Source organism: Prionailurus bengalensis, chromosome B3 (genome assembly GCF_016509475.1).
Source record: "Prionailurus bengalensis isolate Pbe53 chromosome B3, Fcat_Pben_1.1_paternal_pri, whole genome shotgun sequence".
In the NCBI taxonomy this organism is placed as follows: domain Eukaryota; kingdom Metazoa; phylum Chordata; class Mammalia; order Carnivora; family Felidae; genus Prionailurus; species Prionailurus bengalensis.
In genome coordinates, this window is record NC_057355.1 from 101011063 (window position 1) to 101035636 (window position 24574).

General features: G+C 36.9%; 1 protein-coding gene across 2 annotated transcripts; it reads left to right on the forward strand.

The window, feature by feature from the left end:
- The first annotated feature begins 6 nt into the window (after positions 1-6).
- Positions 7-23145, forward strand: PSMC6 (proteasome 26S subunit, ATPase 6). 2 transcript variants are annotated; one of them, XM_043556165.1, is made up of 14 exons: positions 7-208; positions 1501-1580; positions 1668-1707; positions 1958-2010; positions 4162-4229; positions 4459-4573; positions 8176-8263; positions 10065-10126; positions 10214-10337; positions 10924-10985; positions 13518-13638; positions 13769-13849; positions 18696-18767; positions 22351-23145. In XM_043556165.1, the coding sequence occupies exons 1-14, from the start codon at positions 82-84 to the stop codon at positions 22467-22469; spliced, it is 1212 nt and encodes a 403-aa protein (XP_043412100.1). In that variant the 5' UTR covers positions 7-81; the 3' UTR covers positions 22470-23145. The 2 variants fall into 2 exon arrangements, with proteins under 2 accessions (XP_043412100.1, XP_043412101.1); XM_043556166.1 differs by lacking the exon at positions 1501-1580 and having other exon boundaries at positions 74-208.
- Positions 23146-24574: the final 1429 nt, after the last annotated feature.

Consider the following 24574-nt stretch of genomic DNA (forward strand, 5'->3'; position numbering starts at 1 on the left):
AGGGGCGTGGTCGCCCACGAATACGCCCCCCTCCCGGAGGCTTTCCGCCCTCGCCCCGCCCCTTCCCCCGCCCGGGCGGCCATGGCCATTCCCGGCATCCCCTATGAGCGACGGCTTCTCATCATGGCGGACCCTAGAGATAAGGCGCTTCAGGACTACCGCAAGAAGCTGCTGGAGCACAAGGAGATCGACGGCCGTCTCAAGGAATGTGAGTGCATCTTTCTTTCCATACAATCCTATGCCTGGACCTTCATGTGTCTCTCACAAAGCAGAGGCCCTTCGCCGAGCCCGGCAACCGAGCTCCGGGGGTAGGAAGGCCTCGGTCCAGGGACAAGGCGCTTTGTCATCCGGCCCTGAGGTTGGGAAGTACAGCCTCTTGAGCAGTAGAAATGGCCCACTCTGGTCCAGGTGACAGAGAGAACATCCCTATTTCTGAGATGGAAGTGGAAGAAGACTAGAGAAGGAGTGGGAAAGAAGTGGGCCAGGGATGTTTGCCAGGTTGGGGTGCAAGAAGGGGGGTGTAGATGAGTCCTGGGACCCAGAACGGAGGCTTGAGTCGTGGAAGCTCAAGCAAGAAGTGAGATTCGAGGTGATGGCTTGTTATTGGGGTGGAAAGCCGGAGCGGAGCCCATCGGTGGGACATAATAACCCCCCTCGTCTTTCCTCGTATTTTGAGTTGTACTCCATCAGGCACACAAGTTTCCCTTGCCTCCTGAACTAAAAGGGCGCTTGCGTATTTTCGTAGTGCACTTTCACTGAAAAGCCAGATAGTTTGATTAAATGAAGAAAGACCATAACCATATAATTCTGTGGATCACTGCACCTGTTGACCTTATTTAGGGTGGAAAGCCATAGAGTATTAATCCGTGTAGGTGGCTGAAGATATGAGGAAGGGTCTCTTTTATCATTTGGATTTGTAGTCGCAAATCCAAAAGTGTCAGTGTCAATGTCTGTTAACAATGTAACAATGTTACGAATGTGCTTGAATAAGTATTGCCAATCAAGAAAATAAAAATATGGTGCTTTTAAACTGTAACATTTCGGGGAGCCTGGTTGGCTCAGTAGGTTAAGCCTCCAACTTTGTCTCAGGTCATGATCTCCTAGCTCGTGAGTTCGAGCCCCGCGTTGGCCTCTGTGCTGACAGCTCAGAGCCTGGAGCCTGCTTTGGATTCTGTTTCTCCCTCTGTCTCTGCCCCTCCCCCCCCCCCCCCCCCCCCCCCCCCCCCCCCCCCCCCCCCCCCCCCCCCCCCCCACCCCCCCCACCCCCCCCCCCCCGTCTCTCAAAAATGAATAAAAATTTAAAAAAAAGCTGTAAGATTTCATTTTTAAAAATGTCCTCTGCAAATGGAATTATTTCTTTTGTGGTTTCAGATAGTGGATATAAATTATATGTAAGGTGAAATAGACTGAAACAAACTTAAATAAATAAAGTAATACTTAGTGACTTAAACTCACTAAGATTATTGTTTAATTAAAAATGTTCAAATTATATTATTTCAGTAAGGGAACAATTAAAAGAACTTACCAAGCAGTATGAAAAGTCTGAAAATGATCTGAAGGCCCTACAAAGTGTTGGGCAGGTAGGTAATGGAGTTTGGGGTGTAGGGAGTGATGGTAATTTGTTTTTTTGTTACTGGCAAAAAGTAATGCTTTTTTTTCTTTCTCAGATTGTAGGTGAAGTACTTAAGCAACTAACTGAAGAAAAATGTAAGTGGATTGGACTGTTAATTAGTAAAGAAAAAAGAGTGGGCTCTCCTTTCTCCCACCATGAACTTTTGAAATGCTTATTATTTTAATGACAGTAATGAAGGGAGATGATATTCTTGCATAGACTTAAATTTTCTTTCAACTATTACCTTCTTGGAGGACAGGAATAAAACTCAACCTGCCATCAATGTGGATGTATTTATTTTTTACTTTCTATTTTTCAATTTGTCCTTTCATTCTCTTCCTCTAGTCATTGTTAAAGCCACAAATGGACCACGATATGTTGTGGGTTGTCGTCGACAGGTAACATTTTACATTTGTATAGTGCTTTATAATTGATAAAAGTGCTTTTGTAAATATGTTATTTAATTCTTGAGGTAAGCAGGTCAGGCATTACGCCTGTAACTCCTAAAGGTGATTTGTCCAGATATAACTAACAAAACTTGATCTCAAACTATGGGCATTGACTCCTGGTATTCTCTACTTTCTACACTTATCACATTGTGTCAGTCAACTCTACATATTTAGAAATCTAAGAATTTTGGAACTGGAAAATATCTCAGGTCATCTTATTTTAATGTCTTTTTTGAAGAGACTTAGACCTTATCAATTACTTATGTCTTATATTTAAACATTCGGAAATGTTACTCAAAGACTTTGCTGTAGCCTGAGTTGATTTGGTGATTTGGTATGCTTTCATTTAGATTAGAATAGGCAAATGGAAATAACTGCCAATTTCATTTTTAGAATACATGTTGGCATTCAAAAATGCCAACAAATGGCTTTAAATAATTTAGTAGCCTCTGAGGCCAATTTATGTGCTATCCTATTCTTCAGGAAGGATCCTTAAAACATTCTTATAAATTCATTGAAAGAACTTTTTCTGAGTATTTGTCATATCAGGTTCATGTTTGAAAACATTGATACAACATGACTGTAGAGTAGAATATAACACAGGGACTAAATCTTATTCTAGCATTGTGCCTAGCATATAAATGGGAAGACATTTTCTAAATCAAAGTATTAAATGTCTAGTCTGACAAAAGATTTTATGTCCCTTACAGGGCCTTCTGGATTCCAAGAGTTGGTATTTCTAAGATATTTCATGGTTGTATGAGGGCAAGAGTATTTGAAAACTGGAAAATCTTAGAAAAGCCTGAGTCTGTATTCTCTGTAGATATAAATGTTGAAATAGATTTACATTGGTTTTTGTTCGGCTCTTTTTTTTAAGTACCTCACTTATTAGCAACTTTTTTTTTTTTTTTTAAGATTTTATTTTTAGGTAATCTCCACCCCCAAGGTGGGGCTGCAACTTACAACCCTGAGAGCAAGAGTTGCATGCTCCACCCACTGAGCCAGCCAGGCGCCCCACTAGCAACTTTTTAAAGTTCAGTCCATTATATTAAAACTAGTATTTTTGCCTATCTCCACTTCATTTTAATTGGCACTAAATCCTGAACTTAGAGTTCTTGGCAAAATCCTGTGAAAAGTAGTAATTTGTATTCTGAAATTGTATTGGCAAGTTGTTTTTTGAACTATCAAAAAGTAATTTTGGAAAGGTAACACCCTGAGTGTGAGGTGAATCTGTTGGATGGTCTCTATCTAATTCTAGCCAAATAAGTTACCTTGCCTAAGTATGCCAGTAAGTTGTTTAGTATGATTCAGCCTAATAGATAATTTATTTAGCATGGTATCTGGCATGTGGCAAAAGCATGAATGATGGTTCTGGGGTTTTTTGTTTTGTTTTTAGCATTTTAATAAAAACCTCTAAAGGGGTACAAAATGAGTATATTTCTCCTATAGTCAAGTAGCATGTTCTTCCCCAAACCTGTAGTTTTTAAGATAAATCTAAAGGGCATATTACCATATATAAATATATCAGAGTAACACCGTATACCTTAAACTCTTATAGTGTTATATGACAAATTTATTTAATAAAAAATAAAATAGATTTTAAAAGAAAAAAATAAAGGGCACACGTTTAAAGTGCTTCCCTTTCCTTACCCCAAAATATTCACCTACAGATTTCTATATAAGTGCTTTGGTACAAATGTACCTATAGATTTCTGTGTAAGTGCTTTGGTACAAATTGCCAAAGTCACCGTATTATAGTGCCTGAATCAAAATAAACTATGAAAATAGCCTTTGGAAGTAAAATAAAAATATCCATTTTTTTCTTTAAAAGCAAGGCATTTTCCACCACAAACTTTGTATATTAGTGATTTCACATTTCACGCTGAGGTTGCATAAAGGGCATTATTTTTTTAAAGGAAGTAACTTTGAATTATTACTTTTACAAGCCCTTCTGTTGGCATGGTGTTTATAATCTAATATTAGTGTTCTCTCTGAAGACTGAAAGTGATTATGTGGCTTCTAAATATTGTGCTTTTTCTTTTTAGAGTAGTATTTCCCCTTTTAAGTGTTTATGTAACACTTTTTGTTTTATAAAATTAGCTTGACAAAAGTAAGCTGAAGCCAGGAACAAGAGTTGCTTTGGATATGACTACACTAACTATCATGAGGTAGGTTTCTTATTCTACCTTTTCCTTTCACAGAGAGAAGTTTTTATGCATAGTATATGCTTCTTGAGATCACTGAATATTTTGCCACTTTTTCCCTTTTACTAATTTCTAATTAATGTAAACACATTTTTATAAGATCATCTATAGATGCTTACATAAGTAATTTATACTCTGTAGGCTGAGAGAAAATACATCTTGTAAAAGAAAAATACACACCTTATCATTTTAGATATTTGCCAAGAGAGGTGGATCCACTGGTCTACAACATGTCTCATGAGGACCCTGGGAATGTTTCTTATTCTGAGATTGGAGGACTATCAGAACAGATTCGGGAATTGAGAGAGGTTGGTAGTGGACGCTTTGTTCTCTGAACTTATTAACAAATAGTACTGGTTTTATGATACCCAAAGGGAGAAAGAAAATGAAAGATTACTTTGTCCAATAGTGGTTACTGAATATTATACATTTAATATTCTTGCTGGGAGAAAAATAGCACTAAATTTCTAGCTCTGAAAATTATAGGTATTAAAAAAAATTATAGGTATTGTTGATTTGGAGATAATTTGGTGTTGGAAAAACTCTGCTCTTTTTGTGACCAAAAAAAAAAAAAAAAGCTAATAATTGATATAAATCCAGTGCCCATGCTATCTGTGGTTTTGATTATCCTAGGTTGCTGGGATCAGAGCATATATAGATAACGTGTGTAATACAGTTTTTCCCGTAACCTTACTAATATTAGCTTCCTATCCTTAAAGTCAGTTACCTATACCTTACATACATTTTTTTAAGATGTCAAAACAATTTTTTTTTTTTTCAACGTTTTTATTTATTTTTGGGACAGAGAGAGACAGAGCATGAACGAGGGAGGGGCAGAGAGAGAGGGAGACACAGAATCGGAAACAGGCTCCAGGCTCTGAGCCATCAGCCCAGAGCCCGACGCGGGGCTCGAACTCACGGACCGCGAGATCGTGACCTGGCTGAAGTCGGACGCTTAACCGACTGCGCCACCCAGGCGCCCCCAGAACAATTTTTTTAAAGTAATCTCCATACCCAAGGTGGGCTTGAATTCAAAACCCCGAGACAAAGAGTCTCATGCTCCACAAACTGAGCCAGCCAGCTTCCTGTACCTTAAACATATTATTTTGATAAAGCTGTTTGCTGCCATTTAAGAAAAATATTGGCCTTAGGGTGACGTAACCCTTTTAAGCTCTTCGGATCAAATCAGGATTGCCTTGCTTCATGGCACAGATGGCTTTTTTGTTTGTTTGTTTGTTTGTTTGTTTTGAGAGGGGAGGGACAGAGAAAGAGAAGAATCCCAAGCAGGCTCTGCTCTGTCAGCACAGAGCCTGACGCAGAGCTCGATCTCATGGACCTCGAGATCATGACCTGAGGCATCAAGAGTCGGACACTTAACTGACTGAGTCACTGAGGTGCCCCATAGATAACTTCTTAACAATTCTCTTTAAAATTTTTTTTAATGTTTATTTATTTTTGAGAGAGAGAGACAGAGAATAGGAGAGGGGCAGAGAGAGGGAGACACAGAATCTTAAGCAGGCTCCAGGCTCTGAGCTGTTAGCACAGAGCCTGATGGGGGCTTGAACCCATGAACTGTGAGATCATGACCTGAGCTGAAGTCAGATGCTTAACTGACTGAGCCACCCAGGCGCCCCTTAACAATTCTCTTTAAAAGCAAATTACATTGTCCCATTGGTTTCATCCTAACTTATGATGGCAATATGTAGGAATGAATGAGGATAGTTGGTATAGCTTACATCATCTGATTTAAGCCTTAAGCCAGTAGTTTTCAGATATCAGCATATTAAGTTTTCTGGAACTCTTATTAAAGATGCAGATTCCTAGGCCCTCTGCATGATATTGATGCAGTAGATTGGGGGTGGAACTCAAGAATTAGCATTTAAGCATTCTAGGTGACTATGAAAGCAAATTATTCTCCTCCTCCTCCTCTTCCTCCTCCTCCTCCTCCTTCTTCTTCTTCCTTATTTTTAAAAAAATGTTTATTTATTTTTGAGACAGTGGGAGAGACAGATCATGAGCAAGGGAGGGGCAGAGAGAGGGAGAGAGAGAATCTGAAGCAGGCTCCAGGCTCTGCGCTGTTACCACAGAGCCTGATGCAGGAGTTGAACCCATGAACCATGGGATCATGACCTGAGCTGAAATCAGACACAACCAACTGAGCCACCCAGGCTCCCTGAATCCAAATTATTTTTGACCATACTTGAGGAAGCACTAGCCTAATTCTAAATAAAAGTCTATTCTTCTCACTTTGTGGTTAATGAAAGGGCAACAGGAAGAGCAAGTGCTTCATGGAACTATGAAATCTTGTCTTTGACAGTAATTTGCTACATCAGCCATAGGAGCAGAAAGAATGTCTCTCTCTCTGTCTCTCTCATACAAAAACATACACATACATAATCCATGCACATGTAGTACTTTTCCATCTGCAGACACTAAGAATATGGATTCTTACACTTTTTGCTTAGTCACACCTCATGAACACAACTATTCAGTAGAAGCTTATGTCTCAAGTTACTGGTACTATAAAGAGTTTAAGCTGGGCATCAAACCCTCAATTATTCTCCAGCTTTCTTTCCTTAAATCAGTCTTAGTAGGATATTGAGAGCAGACTATATGGTTCTTTTTTTAAAAAATTAATTTATTTACTTTTCTAATCTCTATACCTGTCATGGAGATTGAACTCATGACCCTGAGATCAAGAGTCACGTGCTGTCCCAACTGAGCCAGCTAGGCGGCCTTAATATATGGTTCCTTTAAGGCTGCTATGACAAAATGACAACATATGAAAATTTTTTATGCCTTTTCCCCTAATGGCCGTTCTAACTTACTAAATTTCTTCATTTCGTAATTATTTTGTGTTGCATTCCCAAATGCAAAATAATACAGGTCTTTTTTGCTTACCTCATTTTTTTTGTAGTGTGATTTTTCATTGAGGCGTGATTTACATTCAGTAAAATGCACAGTATTTTTTTGTGAAGTTTATTTATTTTGAGAGAGAGCAGCAGCATGCATGTGTGAGCAAGAGAGGGACAGGGAAGGAGGGAGAGAATCCCAGGCAGGCCCTGCGCTGTCAGCTGCAGAGCTTGATGCAGGGCTGTAACTAACGAACCGTGAAATCATGACCTGAGCTGAAACCAAAGTCGGACGTTTAACTGACTGAGCCACCCATGTGCCCCTGCAGATGTTTTTAAAAGTTTATTTATTTATTTTGAGACAGAGCATGTGTACGCACGCACATGAGTTGGGGAGGGGCAGAGAGAGAAGCCTAAGCAGGCTGTGCGCAGACAGCTGGATCAAACTCACGAACTGTGAGAACATGACCTGACCCAAAATCAAGAGTTGGACGCTTGCTGACCGAGCCACCCATGTGCCCCTAAAATGCACATACTTTTTAAGTATGCAATTCAAATGTGTTTTGACAAATTATGTCTGTGTAACCATCTCTTTAGTTAAGTGTGTAGTTTGTTAAAATAACTACTAAAGGCTTTTAAATTGATTTTTACATAAAAATTTTTTCTTAAATCTACCTGAAGAAGAATCTCTAATACAAATATCTTTATAGGGGTGCCTGGGTGGTTCAGTTAATTAAGCATCTCACTCTTGATTTTGGCTCAGATCATGATCTCAGTTTGTGAGATCAAGTCTCAAATCAGGCTCTGCACTGACAGTGTGGAGCCTGCTTGGAATTCTCTCTACCTCTCTCTCTCTGCCCCTCCCACACATGCACATGTTCTCTCTCTCTCAAAATAAATAAATAAACTTAAAAAAATAGCTTTACATAGCATAGAATTCTAGACCTATTATGAATTACAATATGTACACCTAATTATGCTGATATTTTACTTGAAGTATTTTAAAGTTCATCAAAATCTTTACTGACTTTTTAAGAAACATGCAACTTCTTTTCTAGGTGATAGAATTACCTCTTACAAACCCAGAATTATTCCAGCGTGTGGGAATAATACCTCCAAAAGGCTGTTTGTTATATGGACCACCAGGTTAGTGTTGAATTATGTCTGACCTACTAATAAATGAATGAATGAAGGAATAAAAAAGTAAGGTGAAAATTTAATGTGGGCTATTACAACCTCCACTCTATTCATAGTGGGGAAGGTATAGGAGATGTGTGTCTGCTGTTCTCTCAGGTGTGCTTAGTCTTCTTGTGCCTCATAGGATATGCATCTTAACATGCTGTATGATTCTAGTGCATTGGTCCTGTGTGGTTCACAGACCTCTGGCTGTTCCCGAGACACTTTCAAGGAGTCTGCAAGGTCAGACCTTACTTTGATAATACTAAGACATTAGTTGCCATTTTCACAGTGTTTACTTCTGCGATGATGATGCAAAAACAATGTGGATAAAATCGCTCATGCCATAGCATGAATCAGTTAAATCAGTGGCATGAAGTGGTACTAGTAGTCATTGTGTTATTGACTGCTCACACTTGTAGTATGAAAAAAACAAAAATAGGAGTTTTACTTTAAAATGTCCTTATCGAAGCAGTAAAAATTATTTTTATTAAATCCTGATCTTTGAATAATGTTTTGTATCCTATGTGATGAAATGGAAAATCTGTGCAAAGCACTTTTGTTGCGTAATGGATAGAGTAGTTATGTCTAGGAAAAGCACTTGTGCAGTTATGTGAGTTGCCAGCTGAATTAGCTGCTTCTAATGGAATATAATTAAAATATTTTTTTTTTTACTGTTCATTTTTTTTTGAGAGACAGAACAAGCAGAAATGGGGGAGAGAGGGAGGGAGACACAGAATCTGAAGCAGTCTCCAGGCTCTGAGCTGTCAGCACAGAGCCTGATGTAGGGCTCAAACTCATGAACCATGAGATCATGACCTGAGCCCAAATCAGACGCTTAACTGACTGAGCCACCCAGGAGCCCCTGGAATATAATTTTTTTTTAATGTTTATTTTTGTGTGAGAGATGGGAGAGTGAGAGCGGGGGAAGGGCAGAGATAGAGGGGACAGAGGATATGAAGCAGACTTTACACAGACAACAAAGAGCTTGATGCAGAATTTGAACTCACGTACCAAGATCATGACCCAAGCCGAAGTTGGCCGCTTAACTGACTGAGCCACCCAGGCACCCCTCATGGAATATCATTTTGTCTTTCAAACATGATTTACAGACATTTCTGTCATTGTCAGGCTGGTTATTGGTTATTCAGACTGGTTATTGCTTATCTGGCAAACATTTTTTCAAAAATGAATTAAGTTAGCCTGTTATGTTAAAACAACTAACACTGTCTGTAACCAGTGATAAAAAGTTGAGCTTTCAACCAAAATTAGTTTTTGAAAACTTATATCTGACAACTTTCTAATGCTAATACTTAGGATATGAGATGGGTGATATTCACAAATGTGATTTTTAAATAATTGTATATTAAAAATGCCAACATGTGGAAGATTTTCGTAACTCAACCAATAGTTTCCAAATAAGCAATATTTGATGTTACAATATGCATAGGTAAAAGATCCATTCATTATGCAGGATAGACCAATGGATTATCAGGTAACATAAAAGGCTTCTATTGTAGTGCCTGTAAATAGGGGTTGAGATATTTTTGAATATAGGTATTCAGTATGCTTAGAATTACAAAAGATGTTTTGAATAAAATTTAAAATTTTAATATTGAGAGTAGAAGTGCTTTAGAATTTTAAATGGAAATTCTCTTTAGGATTTAGCATTCATTTTGCAAAATTTACTGTCTGAAGGATAACATTCTTAAAAGGCTTTTGAGAATTTGTTTTGCTTTCCATCTATTTAGGACGTCTTTTGTCATTTTAGGTACAGGAAAAACACTTTTGGCAAGAGCTGTTGCTAGCCAGCTGGACTGCAATTTCTTAAAGGTAAAGGAAAGATTCTTTTTGTAGCTATTGAGATTAAATTTTATTTGAATTGTTTTATGTTTACCTTAATGTTTTTTCCTTAATCAGGTTGTATCTAGTTCTATTGTAGACAAGTACATTGGTGAAAGTGCTCGTTTGATCAGAGAAATGTTTAATTATGCCAGGGATCATCAACCATGCATCATTTTTATGGATGAAATAGATGCTATTGGTAAGAATAACACTTTTTAAAATTGATTTTAAACTTTTCTTGAAAGTGTTGGAAAATTTTTAAAAAATCTAAAGGAACTCCTCTTCCTGCCCCCACCAGCTTTACCTCTAATTGTAATTTGTATGAAGTAGCAAAATGAATTGACTCTTACTTTAAATTCTTTTTTTAAAATTTTTTTTTTAATGTTTTTATTTATTTTTGAAGGAGAGAGAGAGCATGAGCGGGAGAGGAGCAGAGAGAGAGGGAGACATAGAATTTGAAGCAGGCTCCAGGCTCTAAGCTGTCAGCACAGAGCCCAATGCGGGGCTCGAACTCACGAACTATGAGATGATGACTTGAGCCGAAGTCGGATGCTTAACCGACTGAGCCACCCAGGCACTCCTAAAAAGAATTCTTAAAGAAGTTTAATTTTGACATTGACAAAATGAGACATGTCATACCAAAATCAATTCTAACTTTGTCAGTATGATTTTTACTATTTAATTCTTAATCTTCATGTTTTTAACTCCAGACATTATCATTTTTTTGTTAAATGATGATTGTAGAGGAAGAGAGTAATGCATGATTTTCCATATCATTATTTTAGGTGGTCGTCGGTTTTCTGAGGGTACTTCAGCTGATAGAGAGATTCAGAGAACTTTAATGGAGGTAATACTTGGTAACGGTTTAAAAAGAAGCCTGTATGTATATATGAAAACATGGGTATTGGAAGGGCAAAATATGTACAATTGTTTAAATGAAGAACACACTTAAGTATGAAATTTGAAAATTTGATCTGGAATAAACACATTTCTCTACCACAATCTCTAGTAAGAAAATATCCACCAGAAAATAATAGGGGTATCTACAAAATTCCATTTGATGTACAGCTATATAATTCCATGTATTTTGAACAGACCAACCATTTAGATGTTTACATTTTTTTTTTGATGTTTATTTACTTTTGAGAGAGAGGACAGAGTGCGAGCCGGGGAGGGGCAGAGAGAGAGGGAGACACAGAATTCGAAGCAGGCTCCAGGCTCTAAGCTGTCAGCACAGAGCCCAATGTGGGGCTAGAACTCATGAACTGAGATCATGAAGTCGGTGCTTAACCGGCTGAGCCACCCAGGTGCCCCAACCATTCAGATACTTAAATTGTATATTGTTCTTCTGATAATTCACATTCTGTGAACACGATCTTGTGCTAGTTTTGTTAAGATGTCTTATGAGTAATGGACATATTAAAACTGGTGGCAATAAATGAGTTATGAATGAGGCTGCTCTAAAAATCACTAATACTTTCCTCTCTTGCTTTATTGCTGAGAATAAGAAGAAACTAAAATAGTTTTGATAATTGAAGAAGATGGATGATGGAATATTAGAATGTACATATAGCCTTTCCCCACTCCAAATTCTGTGAAAGCGATGGCAAGATCCCAAACACATTTTTCAACTTCTACAAAGACAAGCTAGGTAGCATAGGTAGTACAGTGCCAAATTCTACCTCAGTAGGAGTATTTGAAAATTGCTTTTTGTAAATTATAATGATCTGCTTAGAATATATACGGTATTTTCAAGTTAGTAATAGATTCTCTTAGAAACCTTAAATTGAGGTTTTTTTTTTTTTTAATTTTTTTTTATAACATTTATTTATTTTTGAGACAGAGACAGAGCATGAACGGGGGAGGGTCAGAGAGAGGGAGACACAGAATCTGAAACAGGCTGCAGGCTCTGAGCTGTCAGCACAGAGCCCGACGCGGGGCTCAAACTCACAGCCCTCACGGACCGTGAGATCATGACCTGAGCTGAAGTCGGCCGCTTAACCGACTGAGCCACCCAGGTGCCCTAAATTGAGGTATTTTAAGACAACACAGATGCTAGTCTTATTCAGGTAACTGATGTGTTGTTAGCTAACAGATATTTTGGAAAAGAAATAGACATATTGTTAAGCTAGCTATATTTAAAAAAATTTTTCGGGGCGCCTGGGTGGCGCAGTCGGTTAAGCGTCCGACTTCAACCAGGTCACGATCTCGCGGTCCGTGAGTTCGAGCCCCGCGTCAGGCTCTGGGCTGATGGCTCAGAGCCTAGAGCCTGTTTCCGATTCTGTGTTTCCCTCTCTCTCTGCCCCTCCCCCGTTCATGCTCTGTCTCTCTCTGTCCCAAAAATAAATAAACGTTAAAAAAAAAAATAAATAAAAAAATTTTTCTTAATGTTTATTCATTTTTGAGACAGAACATGAGCAGAAGGGCAGAGAGAGGGAGACACAGAATTCAAAGCAAGCTCCAGCCTCTGAGCTATCAGCACAGAGCCCAATGTGGGGCTCAAACCCACAAACCACGAGATCATGACCTGAGCCGAAGTCGGATGCTTAACCAATTGAGCCACCCAGATGCCTCATGCTAGCTGTATTTTATTATTAAAAAAAAATTTTTTTTAAATGTATGTTTATTTTTGAGAGAGAGAGAGAGGGACAGAATGTGAGTGGAGGAGGGATAGAGAGAGGGAGACAGAATCCCAAGCAGGCTCCAGGCTCTTAGTTTTCACCACAGAGCGCAACACGGGGCCCGAACTCATGAGCTATGAGATCATGACCTGAGCCACCCAGGTGCCCCCATGCTAGCTGTATTTTAAAGAGTTTGTTGAATGCAGTTAGGCGTTTCAATATTTATTCAAAAAACCTTTTAGGAATTGAAGTATGTTTAGTGTCTTATTTCTATATATAGTAGAATTATTTAAAAGCTATTTAATAGATTTATTATCAGACTTACAGAAATGTCATTGTATCTGCTTATCTGAATGTAAATTTATGTTTGGCTAACTTAAGACATATATTAGATTTTATTAATAGTGTTTATTTTTAAAAGGAACTATGAAAACAATTTGAATATTGGAAATTAGATCCACATAGTTTAGTTTTTAACTCTTGACTAGATGGAAACCTTCAGATTTATTAAACCTTTTTGATAGCTATAACAAGGTACATAATTAAATAGTCTGTCTTGGAACTATGAGGCTAGAAAACATGCTTTTATAAGAGAAAGAAAAGGTACTCCATCAAATGGTCATTCTGAAGATTGCATACTATCTGTAGACAATATATTTTATGGTATTAGACACATAAAAGTTGTGTATGGTTTAGTTTTTAATGGTTGGGATGTTTTATAAAAGTCTGTCAATGATTTTTGTTTATAAATATATTAGTTACTGAATCAAATGGATGGATTTGATACTCTACATAGAGTTAAAATGATCATGGCTACAAACAGACCGGATACACTGGATCCTGCTTTGCTTCGTCCAGGAAGATTAGATAGAAAAATACGTGAGTTAAAATTCTTTACCTGCTGTCTGTTCTCTTTGTCTATGCCCATTTCTCTTTCCATATCTCTTTCTCATTCCCTACTTTAAAAAACCTGACTGCAAAAGAATTTATTTTAATTTTTTATTTTCAGATATTGATTTACCAAATGAGCAAGCAAGATTAGATATATTGAAAATCCATGCAGGTCCCATTACAAAGCATGGTGAAATAGGTAAGGAAATAACCTATTTTATGTATATTTACATTTGGTAAATGAAGCAAACTACTATTGGATATTGCTGATAATCTACCAAATCTGGTCTTAAATTCAGCAAATGCCTTAAAAACAGCTAATATTTGTTGAGCATCAACTTTATGCTAGGAATTATTCTAAGTGCTGGGGATGTAACAGTGAACAAAACATGACAAATTGCTGCCGTGTAGACATTCTTGTCAGGAAAGACAAAGTCAGTAAAATATTTGGTATATTAGATGGTGATATGTGCTATGGATAAATATAAAGCAAGAAAAGGGAAATAGGTAATGTGAGGAGCTAGAATGAATATTTACATTTTTTAAAATGTATGTTTATTTATTTTTAATGTTTATTTATTTGAGAGAGAGAGACCGAGAGCAGCGTGAGCAGGGGAGGGGCAGTGAGAGAGGGAGAAAGAATCTGAAGCAGGCTTCAGGCTCTGAGCTGTCAGCACAGAGCCTGATGCAGGGCTCAAAGTCACAAGCTGTGAAATGGTGACCTGAACTGAAGTCGAGCACTCAACTGACTGAGCCACCCAGGTACCCCATAATGTATATTTATTTTTGAGAGAGTGCAAGTGGGGAAGGGGCAGAGTGGGGGTAGGGGGTGGGTACAGGGTCCGAAGCGGGCTCTGCGCTGACAGCAGACAGCCTGATATGGGGCTTGAACCCATGAACTATGAGATCATGGCCTGAGCCAAAGTCGGACACTTAACCAACTGAGCTACCCATGCGCCCATAATTATATACATTTATTTATTTATAACTTTAAAAAAAATTTATTATTGAGAGAGAGACACAGAATGTGAGCAGGGGAGGGCAGAGAGAGGGGGAGACACAGAATTTGAAGCAGGCTCCAGGCTCTGAGCTATCAGCACAGAGCCCCATGCGGGTGTCGAACCCACAAACTATGAGATCATGACCTGAGCTGAAATCAGATGCTTAACTGACTGAGCCATCCAGGGGCCCCTATATACCTTTTTAAATGGAGGTGGAGAGGAGGAAGCAGAGGAAAGCCTAACCAAGAAAGTGATTTTCAACCAATGACCTAAAAAGGTAAAGGAACTAGGTATAGATATTTAAGGGAAAATCAAGCAGAGGGAACAGCAAGAGGAAGAACTTGAGGCAGGTATATGACTGGAACATTCCAGGAGTAGCAAAGAGGCCAGGGTGTCTGTGGCAGTGTAATCAGGATAGTAGTAGCAAGTGAAATCATAGAAATAATGGGAATCAAATTGCGTAGAGCCTTATTGAGGCCATTGTGTAGGAACTTTGGCTTTTATTTTATTTTTGTCATTGGAAGATTGTGAGCAGAGGAATGCTATGATCTTATGTTTGTTATTTTAACTTTGTAATGTAGAAAATTAGAAATACATAGAAGTGGAGATAAGAGTATAATGAACTTGTAACCCTAGGTACTCATCACCCACCCAGCTTTAATAATTAATAACTCTTGGCAAATCTTGTTTCATCTGTGATCTCTTCCACCTCTTCTTACCTTCCTTCTGGATTTTTAAAAAGCAAGTCTCAGGCATTATATCATATCATCTGTAAATATTTTATAATTGACTTATGTTAAATAAGATCATTCTGGTTGCACACAGAAGGGCAAAGACAGAAACAAGAGGATAAGTTAGGATATTTGGATAATCCAGGCACAAGATGGTGGTGTGGTCTCAGGTGGTAGCAAAGTCTTACAATAATGAGATTCTGGACATATTTTGAAAATAGAAGTGACAGGGCTTGCTAATGGATCAGTTATGGGGTGTAAGGTAACGAGAAGAACCAGGAAGACTTAGGTTTTTGACTCATGCAACTGGAAAGATGGAGTTGTCATCATTTAAAATGGGGGAGACTGGAAAGATTAGGTTTTAAAGGGAGAATAAAGAATTTGATTCTGAATATATTAAATCTGAGATACCAATTAGAGATCGAAATAAAGACGTTGCTTGGTAATTCTATATGTATGGATAGTTTATTGGGATGGTCTATTCTGGAGATATAATTGTGGATAATAACAGCATAAAATTTTTTTTGAAGTCTTGAGATGAGATGAGATTTCTAAGGAAGTAAATGTAGATAGAGAAGATGTTCAAAAACTGAGCTGAGGGGTGCCTGGGTGGCTCAGTTGGTTGAGTGTTTGGCTTTTGCTTAGGTCATGATCTCACGGTTTGTGAGTTCAAGCACCACATCAGGTTGGCTGCTGTCTGCACAGAGCCTGCTTCAGATCCTCTATCCCCTTCTCTCTGCCCCTCCCCTGCTCATGCTGTCTCTCTCTCAAAAATAAAGAAACATTTAAAAAAAAAAAAACAAAAAAACTGAGCTAATTCCAATTTTAAGAAACTGAGATGAAGACCATCAAAGGAGACTGAGAAGGTATAGTCATAGAGGGAAGTTAAACCAGGAGCTGGTGATGTCTTGGAAGATAAATGAAGAAATTGATACAAGGTGGGAGTAATTCCCTGTTAAATGCTGACAGTGAGTCAGATAAAAAGAGTTCTGAGAATGGATCTTTGGATTTACTATGTGGAGGTAATTGGTGACCTTATCAAAGCAATTTGTTTGGAGTGGTGAGAGAGAGAGAGCCTACCTCAAATGAGTTTCAAGGAGATTGTACAGAGAGGCATTGTTTTTAGACATTTGTTTCAAGGAATTCTGCAGCAAAGAGAGAAGAGAAGAAATGTAGCTGTAGTGGAAATGGAGGTGAATGAAAATTTGGGAGAGTTTATTTAAGATGGAAGAATTTACAGCACTTTTTTAGTGCTTAATGCAAATAATCTAGGAGAGAGAGAGAGAAATTGATAATGCACTTTCCTTGAAGAGAGGTTGGCCCTGTCTGTGAGCATAGACTTGTCATTTGTGAGGATAGGAGGGAAGGCAGAATAAATAGATACTGATGATGGCAGTATCTGAAATATGGCAGAAACTTATAAAATTTTTCTTCTGAATGCATTTATTTTCTCAGTGAAATAGGAAGCAAGTTCAGAGTGAAGATGGGGAAGTATTGCTAGACATTTGAGGACAGAGAAAAAGTTAAAAAGTAGTTAGCTACAATAGTGAGAGAGTGGACTCTAGGATGGAGGTCAGCAAACCATTGATGTGGGCCAAATTCTATCTGATGCCTCTTTTTGTAAATAAAGTTTTATTGTAACACAACCATTCCCAATTGTTTATTTATTGTCTATGACTGGTTTTCCACTGCGTTAGCAGAAATGCATAATTTTGACAGAGACCATATGGCCTGCAAAGCCTAAAATATTTACTTTCTGGCCCATTACAGAAAATTTGCTGACCCCTGGACTAGGGGATTCTAGTATAATCTATATAAACCAGGCAGCTTTATAGACCCTTAGAAGTTAATGGTCCAGAAATAGTTACAAATAGTTGATTATTGCCTCTCACCAACTTTCTCATTGCTTAAGTAAATACAGTTTTGAGCTAGAAAGACTGAGCTTAACTAGGGATGCCAATTTATAGGTTTCTTCAATACTGAGCTCTTGCTAGGTGCCAGATACTATGCTAACCTTGGGAATCCCCGCTCTCAGGAAGGTTATATGAACTTGAACCTGAGGGAAAATTAATTAATGAGTATCTATCTAATCTCAAAAAGAGACTGACCTACTCTAGATTGCCTGGCAAAGGGTGTCTCATCAGAATTACATTGTAGTAGCTCATGCTGTCTCTTATTTCTGTCCTTATTCTATATCAAGTCCACAACTGCTGTTCCAAACCAACAGCTCTTGATTTCAAGTCTGTCATGTGGTTAAGAAGATCACTTAACCATTACTATTACCATAGATCTGATACCTCACCACTTGGAGCTTGCACAGACACCAGAAAAGCTAGCCATTTAAAATGGTTATATAAAAATATATGAGGGGCGCCTGGGTGGCTCACTTGGTTAGGCATCTGATTTCAGCTCAGGTCATGATCTCGTGGTTTATGGGTTCAAGCCCCACGTCAGGCTCTGTGCTGACAGCTGAGAGCTTGGAGCCTGCTTCGGATTCTGTGTCTCCTTCTCTCTCTGCCCCTCCCCTACTTGTGCTTTGTCTCTCTCTCTCTCTCTCTCTCTCTCAAAAATAAATAAACATTAAAAAATGTTTTTTAAATATGATAAAAATGAAAATTATTTCTGATATTTGTTTCTGGTATATTTTATATTAATGTGACTAAATTCCATTGTGGTTACAGTTGATTTTGATATCTTAGGTTTATTCAAATTAAAGATTTGGTTATAGTTTTTTTTTTAATTTTATGTTAATTTTTATTATTTATTTTTTGAGAAAGAGAGAGAGATAGAGCAAGCAGGGGAGGGGCAGAGAGAGAGGGAGACACAGAATCCAAAGCAAGCTCCAAGTTCTGAGCTGTCAGCACAGAGCCCAGTGTGGGGCTGTGACTCACGAACCATGAGATCATGATCTGGGTCAGAGTCAGACACTTAACTGACTGAGCCACCCAGGTGCCCTGGTTGCAGTTTTTATAAGATTCCTGGCTTGACAGATATCTTAAGTTCACATGTGATAATTGTTTCATTGCATAGAAACAGGTTAAGATGCTTTCAGATCTTGATGCTATTTCTTGGTTTTAAAATGTCAAAAGCATGTTTATTTCTGCTTGGTGCTGGTTTACTTCATAGAAGTATAAGTTTTGGCAGTTAATATTGTGGAGGACTTGCTAAATATTTTGGAGGAATGTCAACAGAGATGATGCCTAGCTGGTCAAATTCAAAGCAAGGTCTGCAGTTAAATTTTCTATATAGGCATAAATCAAGAAAAAGGCTAAATTTTTTTTAAAACTAATTTCCAGCATTTTTTCCTAAATAGATTATGAAGCAATTGTGAAGCTTTCAGATGGCTTCAATGGAGCAGACCTGAGAAATGTTTGTACTGAAGCAGGTATGTGTTTAAAGTACAGTTTTTATTATTGATGTTGATTTATTTAATTTGCTAAAAATGTGTTTGGATTTGTCCAAAAGAAGAGCCTGGGCTTTGCGAGGATTTAGGTACTTGTTTTTTTGCGGGGGGGTGAGGGAGGGGGAACTGATTCCAGGAAGCAGGAGAGAACAGGAAAGTGCAATGGAAAGAGGGAAAGCTATTGACGTAGCTGCTATAGACAGGTGGGATTTGATTTGATGACATCTCAGACAGACATACAGAATGGCTGATCTATGGGAGACTGGAGCATGTATTTACCAGCTGTCATCCCCCACTGGATGATAATTTACCCTTGGGGATGTTAACTCCTTTATACTTCTAGATGCCTTAGACCAGAATGTGGAAAGACTTGCATGTGATAGCATACTGGCCCCCTGAAGTAAGTCTGAGACTGTACAGAAGTATCTGCCACAACTGTGGCTGAAATTAGACTGTGCTAGCACCAGAAGTATTTGCTGCAAAGTGGATAACTTGTTTTCCGATACTAGTCTTAGCAATAAACGTTGTAAGATTGATTTATGAATTTTGTGATCATGCAACTTGTGTAAAATGTAATAGTTTTTTTAATACAGATTTCTCTATGGATTGTGTGATCCTGTTTTTAAAAATTTTATTTCTGGTACCAGGTGGCATTAAAACCATACATAGAGCCATTTAGTCTTTGTCGTCCACACAGAATCTTAAAATTAAAAAAAATTAATTTTTACCCTAGTTTTTATAGTTACTGACGTTCCTAGGTTGCAGGTGAACAGTTTTTTGTTTTTTGTTTTTTTTTTTAAGTATTACAATATGTCATTTCCTCTTGTTTTCATATCACCTTTAGCATTTCTTATAAATTTAACAGTTTAAAGAGGCTGCTCAGATATGGCTTCTCCATAGCAGTATCTTAATGGGTATATGGTGACTCAGTACCTGGATCAGAAATCTGCAGGTTTAGAAACTCAGTACAGATCAGAGTAAATCATGCTCACAAAGACCTCCTAATAAACAAAACACATTAAGTGGTAAACTTGGATGTAGCTGGAACTACTTAGAATAATTTGTGACAGTGTCTTTCCAAAATCTACACTGGACCAAATTATTAGAATATTGCTTTGATGAAATTGGAATCTAAACAAAAGCAATGTCATAATCCTAAAGGTTCATACCATCAAATTATATTTGTTTTTTGCTTTTTTTTTTTCAGTTTTGTCAATAAATAATTGACATATATCACTGCATAAGTTTAGGTTGTACAGCATGATGGTTTGGTTTACATATATTATGCAATGATTTCCACAATAAGTTCAGCTAACATTTATCTTCTCATATAGATTCAGTTAGAAAAAAGGAAAAATATTTTCTCCTGTGATAAGAACTCTTAGGATTTACTCTCTTAACTTTCTTATATATCATATAGCAATGTTAGCTATAGTCCTTATGTTGTACATTACATCCTCAGTACTTACTTATCTTACAACTAGAAATTTGTATACTTCACATATTGTAAAAACATTTTAGGCTGGGGTGCCTGGCTGACTGAGTTGGTAGAACATGTGATTGTTGACTTCAGGGTGGTAAGTTCAAGCCCCATGTTGGGCGTAGAGCTTACTTAAAACAAAACAAAAAAAAAAATGATTTTAGCTATTTCCAGTAAAGAGCTATAACTTTCGTATAGATTACAATCTTAGCTTTTTAAATGGCCTGGGGTGTTCATATTTGGAGACACTAAAATTCTTTGGTTTTCTTATTATCAGACTTTAAGCCTTTTTTGTTAACATCTTTCTGCAATGTAAAATAAACTTGATTCAGTTATAGTTGTCTTTTCCATTCACATCCTGAGATTAGCCTTTTTGGATTGGAATGTAACTCAGGCTCAGCCATTCACTAAATAATGGTTTGGAAACAGTCATATGCACAAAGTTTGGAAAAATAAGTAGCCTTCAAAACAGGTTTTATTTTATATTATTTTATTTTGTTTTGCTTATTTTTATTTATATTTAATTTTTATTTTATTTCATTTTAAAGTTTATTTATTTATTTTGAGAGACACAGAGAGAGCTGGGGAGGGCAGAGAGAGGGGAAGGGAGGGAGAGAGAGAATCCCAAACAGCCTTCACACTGTCAGCACAGAGCCCAAGCCCAATGCAGGGGTCAATCCCATGAACCGTGAGATCATAACCTGAGCCAAAATCAACAGTCGGACACTTAGCCAACTGAGCCACCCAGGCACCTCCAAAACAGGTTTTAAAAAACTTCAATATTAAAAACTAGAAATTTCCATTCACCTGATTTCTGAGTACAACATAGAATGGCTATTTCCAAGACTAGGTAGGTAGAAATCTTGGAAGATAGAAAATAACCCTTGAAATCTTCTATTGCACTCATTTTACATAAATGAAAATGTAAGCAGATCTTCAATGAAAATATTAGTACATAGTGATAACTTACCAGCTTTAGCTTATCATGAAATTGGGATTGTCTCAAAATCTTGGACCCATATCCATGTCAAGTAGTATTTGACAAGTAACTTATCATTAACTTGAAAAAGTTGAATTGTGATACTTGAGTGTGAAATTCATATAAAATATCAATTTGTACATAAAAAAGGTAAATTTTAATTATGTGATTATTGTCACTGATTTTTGATAAAGCCCAGTGTTGACTTTGTTTAATTCCTATTCTTTAAGCTTTTGATTATTAAGAAGGAAAGGCTATCAAAATTACTGAAGGTGTTTTGTGTTTTCCCACATTATACATGTGTTCCCTCCTTCCAGGCAATTGTTGTCTGTAGAGTTAAGAAACCACTGCTTAAGATGTGTATGTTTTATTGATAGTAGGGCTTTATTTTGCTTTTTCGGAATGTCGTTAGATACAGGGACTGTGTGAGTTAGATTTTAAATATCCAGATAGTTTTCTCATTGTTGTCTCGCTTTTGGTTTGGAAAATAATACTCAATATAGCTAAGCAAATTAATTGAACAATGATGGTTGTTTTTAATAAATTAGAACTATTGGCTCAGAAGTAGTAAATCTATGGGCAACTGGCTGGCTCAGTCAATGGAGTGTGTGACTCGATCTTGGGGTCATGAGTTCAAGCCCCTTATATAATGAGGTAGTGTTTACTTCCAAAATAAATCTAGGCTCCTTCACATTTACTCCACAGAATTAAATTACTTAATTTTCCTAAAAAAAATTTTTTTTATTGTTTTTTATTGAGATAACAATTTTCAAATAATATTAGTTTCAGATGTACAACATAATTATTTGATATATTGTAAATGATCACTACAATAAATCTAGTTAATATCACTACATATAGTAAACAAGGTATTTTTTTTCTTTGATGAGAACTTTTAAGATCTACTCTCAGCAATTTCAAATATAGACTACAGTATTATTAAGTATAGTCACCATGCTGTATATTGCATCCTCAGGATTTATTTTATCCTTAGAAGTTTGTGCCTTTTGACTACCTTCACCGATTTCGCCCACTCCTTCTTAGTTTTCTTACAATAAATTATTTACATGTTATATATAGCAGTCATGTTGTTCTGTTCTCCACAGGTATGTTTGCAATTCGTGCTGATCATGATTTTGTAGTACAGGAAGACTTCATGAAAGCAGTCAGAAAAGTGGCTGATTCTAAGAAGCTAGAGTCTAAATTGGACTACAAACCTGTGTAATTTACTGGAAGGTTTTTGATGACTGCATGACAGATCCTGGCTTAATGTAAAAATAAAGTTAAGGAAAATAATGTATGTATTGGCAATGATCTCATTAAAAGCATATGAATAAAAATATGTATGGATAACACTGTAAAAATTAGTAATTGAGTAATTCTACTTTTAAGATTGGTACAGAAGAAATTTGTATGTTTGTTAATATTGCATTTATTGCAGCAAAAGTTATGAGTATGTTGAAGCTTTTCGTATTTGCTGTGTGACCATTTTGTAAAACATTGAAAGTAGTTTGAAATCGTAGTATGAGAGCATTTCTTATGACTTATTTTATATCATTTGTTTTCCTCATCCTAAAAAGTTGAATAAAATCTGTTTTAGTTCTCCTACATATATTTTTGTCTTTTTAAAGATTACATTTATGATGGTCCTTTTAGTAAATTATTTAATAATCAAAATGAATTCTACTTAGATTACAGGCTTTTGAATTTTAAAACCGTACACACACTCAGTGTTCCTAACAGCGTCTTGTTATATAAAGCGTAGATGTGTATATCTATATTGATAATGGAAGGTCTTTATTCACTCTTCACCTATGATTAGACTGTATGATAGCTAATTGAAATAGTACATGCATGTCCATAACCATTTTTTAGATTGATTAAAAGTAATATTTGCTAACCAATGTGACTTGGTTTTCTTGATTTATGTGAGATGATAGTTCCCTTTTCAGAATATTAAGGTGTGGACCCTCTTCCCAGAAAAAGTCAGATGTACATACACACAATTTTGCATACACTAAAATTTAAGGAGATTTATTATTTCCCAAACTCACTCATTGGCTCCGTAGGTATCTATGGATACTAAGCTAAGAGTGTTTGATGTAGGGGATGTTGATGTCAGAAATGTTCAAAGCTGAAGTTCTGTTACCTACACACAATTCTTCTATCATGTGGACTTAAAGCTTTAACAGATTAAAATAGGAAATTGTTGGCGTCACCTGGGATTATCTTATTAAAGGTGCTGTTTAAACAAAAACAACTTGACTTCACTTTTCATAAACACTAAAGAATGTGTGATATATGACTTGGATAATTATACAATCATTTTTCAAATTAAAAGTTACTTGCAGAGTATTGTATGTCTTTTTATAACTTTAAAAGGTAGAGAATAGTTTACATAGTGATAGAGAAAATGGAGCACTCAAACTAGCCTTCTAATACTCAAGTTATTGAATGGTTCTATATATGTTGGTAGTGTGTTTCATAAATATGACAATATAAAAATAATAGTATGTCAAGGGCGTGTAGGTCAAATATGTGATTCTTTTAACCTTATTCGTTGTAATTTGCAATTTAATGACTTTCTTGCCTTTTTACTTTGGTTTATTTTTTGGTTATAAGAATCAGTTTGGTTTACAAATCTTGAAAGTTTAAGTATGGATTCTTCCGCTTCTAAGTTTGATATTCCTCGTGTTTAAATTAAATGGAGAACAGTATCTCCCTAGGCCCAGAGAAAGTATATACCTAACTTCTATTAACAATATAGTATTAACAGACTCAAACTCCTTTTTAAGATGAAAGCCATGTATTTTAATATATTTATATTATATATAATTATAATTAATATTTCAACATAAACTTAGCATTAAAGGGAGAGACCTTCAGTAGGATGTGTAATTTACTGAGTGAGCTATCGGTTGTTTCTATTCCTTAGGATTTTCTATATGCCTTTGTTTCTTGAGATTTTGTCATAGTCCCAAGTATTCTTGAAAGTCCACCATTTCAATTTGCTTAAAAACCAAGGGTGTTTCATTTTCTGTGTAGCATAACACAGTTTTAAGATGAACTCTTCATTTATTACTCTTTCGGTTATAACCACCACAGATTGCGCAGGATTCTGAGGGGAGAAAATACAGTTTTCCTTTCGGATGCCAGTCTCTGGTGGCTAGGATGTTTGCCGGTTCTTAAACTACAGATTTGCGTCCTCTCTGGGAAAGGTTAGAGCTGGTGCGGTTGGTCCTACTGCCTTTCCCAGGACCTTCAATCGTGGCCCACTCCTGCCGCAGCCCCACCTCCTCCACACCCGGTGAGCTTCGGCCGTTGCTCCTC